Source organism: Galeopterus variegatus, unplaced genomic scaffold (assembly GCF_000696425.1).
Source record: "Galeopterus variegatus unplaced genomic scaffold, G_variegatus-3.0.2 Scaffold505, whole genome shotgun sequence".
NCBI classification, from domain to species: Eukaryota; Metazoa; Chordata; class Mammalia; order Dermoptera; family Cynocephalidae; genus Galeopterus; species Galeopterus variegatus.
In genome coordinates this window covers 537886-546369 of record NW_007726616.1, presented here as the reverse complement: position 1 = coordinate 546369, position 8484 = coordinate 537886, and the positions used below count along the sequence as shown (strand labels likewise).

At 53.7% G+C, this 8484-nt stretch overlaps 1 protein-coding gene across 2 annotated transcripts; it reads left to right on the top strand.

The window, feature by feature from the left end:
• Positions 1-635: 635 nt before the first annotated feature.
• On the top strand, positions 636-7092 carry KRT36 (keratin 36). 2 transcript variants are annotated; one of them, XM_008569512.1, is made up of 8 exons: positions 636-714; positions 3571-3871; positions 4509-4591; positions 4858-5014; positions 5478-5639; positions 5749-5874; positions 6050-6270; positions 6661-7092. In XM_008569512.1, exons 1-8 carry the CDS (start codon positions 653-655, stop codon positions 6854-6856), a joined length of 1308 nt encoding a protein of 435 aa, XP_008567734.1. In that variant the 5' UTR covers positions 636-652; the 3' UTR covers positions 6857-7092. The 2 variants fall into 2 exon arrangements, with proteins under 2 accessions (XP_008567734.1, XP_008567733.1); XM_008569511.1 differs by lacking the exon at positions 636-714 and having other exon boundaries at positions 3393-3871.
• The last annotated feature ends 1392 nt before the right edge of the window (positions 7093-8484 follow it).

Here is an 8484-nt window from a genome sequence, read left to right as displayed (position 1 = left end):
TCGGCCTATAGAAGGGAAGGCTGGGGGAAGCCTGCACCCTTGATCTCTCATGGTGTGCAGGTGCTGGAGGCAAAGGAAGACCCTGAGGTCCATGAGTGCTTGGAAAGAAAAGAAAACCCAATCATGTCATATGCTTATACCCTTTTAACTCCTCTTTATTCTGTGAGCAGTGACAGAGAAGGGGCAGGGGCTATGAGGGATGGTGAGTGAGTCACAGGCACGTCCAGGGCCCAGAGTGGATGGGGCTCACACAGGGAGATTGGGGCAAAGCCAGGCCTGGAGTCCAAGTGTCCTGACCCTTAGCTCAGGGCACTTTTAATTGATGTTAGAAAGAATGGTCTCAGGATAGGATTCTACTTTGAAATAAAACCTGATGAATGGGCACCTCTGGTTTACTCAACCCTGAACAGTTGGATGTGCTGCAGGTGGGCTACCATGGGAGGGGTGGTCCCCCAGAGCCACGAGTCCTGGTTCTCTTCTTTGATACAGGTTGAGCATTTGTTCCTATGGGCCTCACTCCATCCTGTGATGTCCAGGCTGCTGGGGTGGGAGAGGATGGAGAAATTCCTCCCGAGTTTCCCTCCTCACTTCCCTCCAGGAGGTGGCTGGGCAGTCTACAATACAGATTTGTCACCTGCTCCAGGGGAGGTACATGCCTCTCTCCACTGCCCTGGAGACCCCTCTCTGGCCCACTGCAGCCCTCCTGATGCACAGGTGAGAGTGATGGGAACATCTGGAGCAGCAGACACCTGCTTACTCAGTTGCCATGAGACGACCTAGACTCAATTTCAGATACAGATCACACAGTGCAGCTAAAAAAAGTAGAAAATGAGAACATTAATTTCAGATGCCCACCAGCCAGAGATTTCTCTGTTTGCAGAGAAGAGCTGTGCAAAGGTCTTGGTATGGGCCACCCTCAGATAATCACTCTGTGTTGCAAATGAGGTAAACCGAGGCTTGGGTGTACTAAGGACCTTCCTGAGTGGGCCCAACATGGACAGCCAGGCTCTGGACTACTTCTCCTGGAAAACAAAGTGGGAAGGTTCCTGTAGGAGGTCTGGTTAGAGTCCCAAGGTCTGTCCTGATAGTCCAGTTAGTTGTCCTTGATCAGGGGCGGTTTTGCCCTCCAGGGGACATCTGGCAAAAAAATCTCTGTAGACATTTTTGGTTGCCACAACCAGGGCAGGGGCTTGCTACTGGCAGCTGATGGTAGAGTCCAGGGATAATCCCAAACATTTACAATGCACAGGACAGCTACCCACAGCAGAGGATTAACTGGCCCACAATGTCAACAGTATTGAGAGTGAGAAGCCCCGTTCTCGGCCCCGCCAGGAGAGCAGGGAAGACGAGGCAGCTGTGAGGAAACCGTTGCTGGGGCAGCTGGAGCCCTGGAGGGCTAATGCCCCTGCTCTCATTCCCAGGAGGGGCTGCGTGGAGCGGGCCCTCAGGAAGGCCAGCGCCAGCTGCTCTTGGCCATCTTGACGAGGTGTCCACTGCGCTGGGCAAGGTGTGTTCACCATGGCCAATTCTCCTTGAGTAATTTCAGAGAGAAGCTTATAAAGCCTTTTAAGAGGATGGTAAATTACAATGTTAACAGCACATAAATGCTTCCATAAATGCCAGCCTTGCACATCAAGTCTGTGTGGGAGAAGAGTGAGCAGGTTGTCCGAGCCTTGGGAAAGTCCGTGTTTCGAGGTGGAAAGAAAGGGTTTATCTTTGGTTCTTAATTTTCAGGTTTTCCTCTCTTGGCTTGCTTCACTATCTGGCAATATTTAATTTTGTTCTTTTTATTCCTTCTCTGTCCATTGGCCATCTCTGTGACCTGTTCATGGACCAGAAGGGTCAGGGTGGGCTGTCTTGGGGGTCCTGATTCTACCTTCATAGGTTCAAAAAGACGAAGCCACAAAGGAAGCTTCCCTCCAGCCCCGCCCAAAGGTCCAAGCGTGTGGATTCACAGAGACTCTCCACGATGATGCGTTCATTGACTGTCAAAGGGCTTGGTCACGGGGCACCCCTTTCCTCCACTGCCACCATGCTGTGCCTGGTGGACAGACAGATCTTCTCTGCAGCAACCCCATTTGAGGGCTCACACCTGTGATCTTCTGCTGGCCACAGCCATAAACCATCATCAAAGACTGTCCTCGTAGCCTAACCAACACTTCTGCAGTACCCCATGACTTTCAAAACACTTTCATTTCTGTTCTTGTTTGATCGTCTTCCTATCTGTGTGAAGAAGGGTGATGATCCTTACTGTTGCTTTTTTTTTTTTAAAAGATGACGGGTAAGGGGATCTTAACCCTTGACTTGGTGTTGTCAGCACCACGCTCTCTGAGTGAGCCACGGGCCGGCCCTGATCTTTACTGTTCTGATGAAGACACTGAGGATCTCAGAGAGAAAGTGACATGCTCAGTACTGCTGGGCAGATTTTCAGCAGACCCAGGATCTGAACCTGGGTCTCTTGTTTTTAAAAGATGACGGGTAAGGGGATCTTAACCCTTGACTTGGTGTTGTCAGCACCACGCTCTCTGAGTGAGCCACGGGCCGGCCCTGATCTTTACTGTTCTGATGAAGACACTGAGGATCTCAGAGAGAAAGTGACATGCTCAGTACTGCTGGGCAGATTTTCAGCAGACCCAGGATCTGAACCTGGGTCTCTTGTCCCTAAATTCTGGGTACCCAGACTTGACCTTAGTGGAGTGGGAAAGCAGTGGGATAAGAGCATGAAATTTGGTGTCTTGTTTTGCCCTTGTTTCAGATCCAAGCTCTGCTACTTGCTTCCCGTTCACCTTGAGCAAGCTTTTTAACCGTTCTGAGTCTCAGTTTCCACATTGGTAAGATGGAGATAATATCAGCCACCTCCCTTGATTGTTATGAGGTGTAAATGAAATAACCACGAACCTGGCAAGTAGGGGCACCACACATTCTAGTTCCCTCTGCTCCCTTTCACCATCCCAGGGGCCCAGGCAGAGATGAGCAGCTACGAGGCGTGGGGGAGAAGATGGGGGTGACAGATGGACAGACGGGGCTCCTCAGGGGAAGACAGACAGAGGGGGGCAGGAACCAAATGTCGTTCGTGAGGCCACTCCCGATTTATGGGATCTTGTGCAAAAACTCTTTGAAGAGGCAATAAAATTCACATTCTGCCAGGAAATGACAGCAGTTGAGAGTCCTGACTTAGCAAACCAAATTCAACATTTTTTTTTTTTTTTTTTTAACGAGGCAAGGGATTCTTGACAGGTAGCAAAAATCACATTCTAATGAGATTAGCATTCCAGGATAGGAAAGGCTTTCCCAAGAGCAAAAGACGTGTGACATGCCAACACCCCATGGAGAGTGTATATAAATGCTCCAGAGAGGCCTTGAGAATCCAGAACTTGAGCTCCTTGCTAAACTGCAACCTTCTGCTAGCATCATGGCCACCCAGATCTGCACTCCGACCTTCTCCACTGGGTCTGTCAAAGGCCTTTGTGGACTAGTAGGTGGCATCTCTCGGGTGTCCTCCACCCGCTCTGTGGGCTCCTGCAGGGTTCCCAGTCTTGCTGGTGCTGTGGGGTCCTTCTCTTCCCTCAGGATGGGTCTCTCCGGCCTTGGGAGCTACTTGCCTGGCTCCTACCTGTCCTCTGGGTGCCACCCCTCTGGCTTTGTGGGCAGTGGGGCCTGGCTCTGTGAGGGCTCCTTCAATGGCAGCGAGAAGGAGACCATGCAGTTCCTGAACGACCGCCTGGCCAGCTACCTGGAGAAGGTGCGCCAGCTGGAGCGGGAGAACGCGGAGCTGGAGAGCCGCATCCGGGAGTGGTACGAGTCTCAGATCCCGTACATCTGCCCAGACTACCAGTCCTACTTCAAGACCATTGAGGATTTCCAGCAGAAGGTAATGCGGACCTGGCCCCTCTCCAGCCGAGCAGCCCAACTCACTCCAAGGCCTTCCCGTACGGGACTGTAGCTTTTAGGGAATTCTCTTGGCAGGCAGGGCAAGCTTTTCTCTCTAGGGCCTCGGTTTCCTGGGAGACCCAGGCTTGCCTGCAGGCCTTTTCTTGGAATCCTGTTGCCAGTCACTCCTCACTTCATAGGAAGGGAGGAGCACGTACCAAGCCCCTACCAGATTCGGCACTGTGCCTGACACTTTTCTATCCGCTGGCTTTTTTATTCCTCATCCTGGAGAGGTGGGGATTACTAGGCTCATTTAATAGATGTGGAAGTTGGATTTTGAGAGGTTCAGCAACTTGCCCAAGATTACACAGCCTGAGTGTTGGATGCAGAACCCGAAGCCGGTCATCCTGGTATATCCCACTGTGCCACTCTGGAAGCTAGAGATTCCAGGACTGATGACCACTGACATCCTTGTGATGCCCCTCCTGGAGTCAGTGCTCCCTCTACACCTGGGGTCCGGGCTTCGGGCTGGAAATGCTGAAGGTGCTGCGGGGCCTCTTTGGGCCTGGCTATTCCCTCCCACCTGCCTCCACACTGGGGGGCTTTCCTCAGCTCACGGGAAACCTCTTATTCCCCAGATCTTGCTGACCAAGTCTGAGAACGCTAGGCTGGTCCTGCAAATTGACAATGCCAAGCTGGCTGCTGATGACTTCCGGACCAAGTGAGTGGGCCTGATCAGGGAAGGTTTGCTGTGCTGTTCCTCCTGCCTCTGCCCCCTGCCTTTGGGAGCTGCCGAGGTGGGGATAAGGCCAAACAGAACTGTAGAATGGGAAAATGTGGTATAAGCCCTGGATCCCTCCAGGGTCAAGGGAAAGGACCATCATATTCCTGACCCCAAATCAGCCACTGCAGCTTGAGAAGAGGGCAGGGGCCCTGCCTGGGCATGGATTCCTTTGCTGCAGACTTGGCAGGGTTCTGTGTGTGCAGGTACGAGACTGAGCTGTCCCTGCGGCAGCTGGTGGAAGCTGACATCAACGGCCTGCGCAGGATCCTGGATGAGCTGACCCTGTGCAAGGCTGATCTGGAGATGCAGGTGGAATCGCTGAAGGAGGAGCTGATGTGCCTCAAGAAGGGCCATGAGGAGGTGAAGCTGGTGCCACGTGACCTCCCAATTTCCACGTCCAGCTTAGGGAGCCATGGTGGCCCTGGGCTTACTGTGTGCTGGGAACTGTATGAAGCACCTTGCATTTCATTTCATTTCATCCATGCCATAATCCCGGGTAATACTACCACAAGCTCCATTTTATAGATGAGAAAACTGACGCACAAAGAGGTTAAGTCCACACTCCTGTCCATGACACTAAATCTCCATTTGGGCTATAGTACCTAATATCAACAATTCTATGCCTAGTGTTTATATCATCTCACAAATCCCCAGGAGGAGACAGGCATATGCCCATGAAGAGACTGAGGCTCAGAGAGGTTAAGTATCCTGTCCAGTGTTGCTCAGCTGGCAACTGAGGGAGGTGGGTTTGAACCTAGGTCAGCTGCACCCCCACTCTAGCAGTCCTTTCACAGCCTTATGCTATCTCGCCTCCTCTCTGCAGGAAGTCAGTGCACTCCGTTGCCAACTTGGGGACCGACTGAATGTGGAGGTAGATGCTGCCCCACCAGTGGATCTCAACAAGATCCTGGATGATATGAGATGCCAGTATGAGGCCCTGGTGGAGAACAACCGTAGAGATGTGGAGACCTGGTTCAACACCCAGGTGGGGCCAGGGCAGCCCAGGATCACATGCTCCTGGGATGGGGGTGCGGTACCCTTTTAAGTAGCTTCACATGGTCTGACCATGCCCCGTGCCCACTCGTGTGTTTCAGACTGAGGAGCTGAACCAGCAGGTGGTGTCCAGCTCAGAGCAGCTGCAGTGCTGCCAGACAGAGATCATCGAGCTGAGACGCACGGTGAACGCCCTGGAGATCGAGCTGCAGGCTCAGCACAGCATGGTGAGTGGCCACCACCTGAGTGACTGGCCACAGCTCCTGGCAGACCTCTGACCCACCAGCCTCAGCCTGCAGGTTCTCAGGGGGTGTGATCATAGCAATATGCAGATACCCAGGGCTGTGGTTTTCTGCGGTGGGATTCCTTCCTGTTGGCAGCTCTTTCTCTTTCCCATTGCAGCGAAATTCCCTGGAATCCACCCTGGCAGAGACTGAGGCCCGCTACAGCTCACAGCTGGCTCAGCTGCAGTGCATGATCACCAACGTGGAGGCCCAGCTGGCCGAGATCCGCTGTGATCTGGAGCGGCAGAACCAGGAGTACCAGGTGCTGCTGGACGTCAAGGCCCGGCTGGAGTCGGAGATCGCCACATACCGCCGTCTGTTGGAGAGTGAGGACTGCAAGTGAGTGGCTGTGGCCCTGAGAGCCAGGCTGGGGGAAGGGCTGGACTCAACCCCCCATGTCGCCCACAGAGGGTGTCAGCCCCTGAGGTGGTTACCACACAGAGGCTGGGGATGGAACCAAAGCTGCTTGAGATTTCTTCTAGTCCTGGGCTTTGGTAATGCCCGGGGGGACCAGACAACCCAACACACACAGCACTCCTCCAACATGTGTTTTGGTTGGTGGTTTCCATTCTTCATTCCTGCAACCCTAAATTCCTATCCACAGGGATTTCAGAGGCACTGAAGTGGTCTGAGGCCACCCGTCCCACTTGATCCCCTAAATCCGTTTAACATGAATCTCAGTCCAATGTCCCGACTGCAAATATACCTTGTATGCTTTCATTTCCTCAGGCTTCCTGCCCACCCTTGTGCCACAGAATGCAAGCCTGCCATGAGAGTTCCTTATGTCCCCTCTGTGTCCTGTGCCACGACTGTACCCTGTGCCCCGGCTCCCCAGGTCAGCACCCAGATCCGCACCATCACTGAGGAGATCAGAGACGGGAAAGTCATCTCCTCCAGGGAGCATGTGCAGTCTCGTCCACTGTAACCAGCCCACCCAGCCCACCAGGGCAGGGCCTGGACCACAGGAAGGAGGACACCCCTGTGGCTCCTGGCTGCTAAATGACCCCACCCTTCCCTAGAGGTGCTCCCCCGCTTAGCAGGTTTTTCTACCAAAATACTTCTTGTACTGTGTTTCTGGACTTAACTGTGCTTTTACATCATGCAAAGCAGGTTTCCCTGGACATTTACCCAATAAAGAGTGTTCTCTTGGCATAGAAACTCGACCCTGCTGGTTCTGTTGATTCTCATGTGGTCAGTTAGTGGGGGTATTTGATCAGGGGTTGCAGTTAAGTTGTGGGTTTTGGCTTCAGGTCTGTCTTCTCTGGCTCTGAGTGGTAGGAAGTGGCAGGGTGATTAAAAATATTCAGTATTGGGAGTGCCTTGGGCCCTGATCGGTCACTGATCCAACCTGGATGGGTGCAGGCCACAGCTCCCCAGCCTGGCCCTGTTCGTGGGAACCCAAGTTAGGGCAGCCTGAGAATAGGCAAAGGCCCTGGGTGGCTACTTCTCTTACCCTTTCAGCTTCTTCCTTGCCCAGCTCCTGTCATCCTGATGCCTGACTCTGGGGATAGTTCAGGAGACTGGGCCCCAGGACCACCCAGAGAGGAACAAACTCCAGACAGACAGCCTGAGCCAACCACACCAGGGAGGGGAGTCTGGGTAAACTGGGAGATGAAGGCAGAGAGCAGGTGAATCCACGTCCCCAACACGGGATACAGACTGAAGTGAGGACTGGCAGGGATAGAGGCGTGGGGGGCGCAGACATGGAGCTGGGGGAGAGGACAGCCAGACCTCAGAGTGGAGCGGAATTCAGAATGCAGGTCTGGGCACGGGGCCTAATTGTGCCAGGCCTTCTCTGATCTGACAAACATGGCCTGTGAAGAGTCTGAGGGCCCTCGGTCTGGCCCAGAGAGGACAGTGACTTTCCCCAGGCCACACGGTGGTGAGTGGCAGAGACTTGGCCATTCCCTGGCTATTCTGACTCAGTCTGTAACTCTTCCCAGCACACAGTTTCTCACATCCCCCTTTCTCTCCCCTCTGTCTCTGAGCTCTTACTTGAGGCCAAGACCTCCACGAGAAAGACCTGGTCCTGCCCTATGTCACCATGAATTTGGTGCTAAACATGACAAGCTGCTGGACGAGCCAGAGGTGCAGCAAACACATCTCAGAGCTCAGGGAAGCCATGCACAGGCAGAATTGGAGCGTCCCGTGTTGAGCCCGGCTCCCCACTCTGCTGGGCCTGCCTTCATGACTCTTGACTTTATCTGTGAAACGAGGCTACCGGGAGGTTCCAATGGGACAAGGTGTGTACGGAGCCCCAAAGTGGTGGCTACCAGTGCTGGTGTTAATAAGAACAGAGTCCCTGGGCTCAGAGTGGGGAACCGAAAACCCCACCAGTGGGCCAAGCTCTTTGCTTTGTACACAGCGGGATGCCGGGGTGGGGCTGGCGGCTGTGCTCTCAGCAGCATCCATGGAGTTGGACCATGAACCTGAAGGCCTCAGCCTCAGAGAACCTGCCTGGCTGTGGGCAGCAGGGTCAGCCCACATGATTCTCATCCTGGCCCTGCCCGACCCCCTTCTCTGCTGTACTCCTGTGCTGGGGCCTGAGGTCTG

Excerpts from the sequence above, each read along its gene's own strand:
- KRT36 (XM_008569511.1), top strand. The coding sequence starts at position 3,413 with ATGGCCACCCAGATCTGCACTCCGACCTTCTCCACTGGGTCTGTCAAA. Across the intron at positions 4,592-4,857 it reads GCTGATGACTTCCGGACCAA|GTACGAGACTGAGCTGTCCC; the intron begins GTGAGTGGGCCT and ends CTGTGTGTGCAG. Across the intron at positions 5,015-5,477 it reads TCAAGAAGGGCCATGAGGAG|GAAGTCAGTGCACTCCGTTG; the intron begins GTGAAGCTGGTG and ends TCCTCTCTGCAG.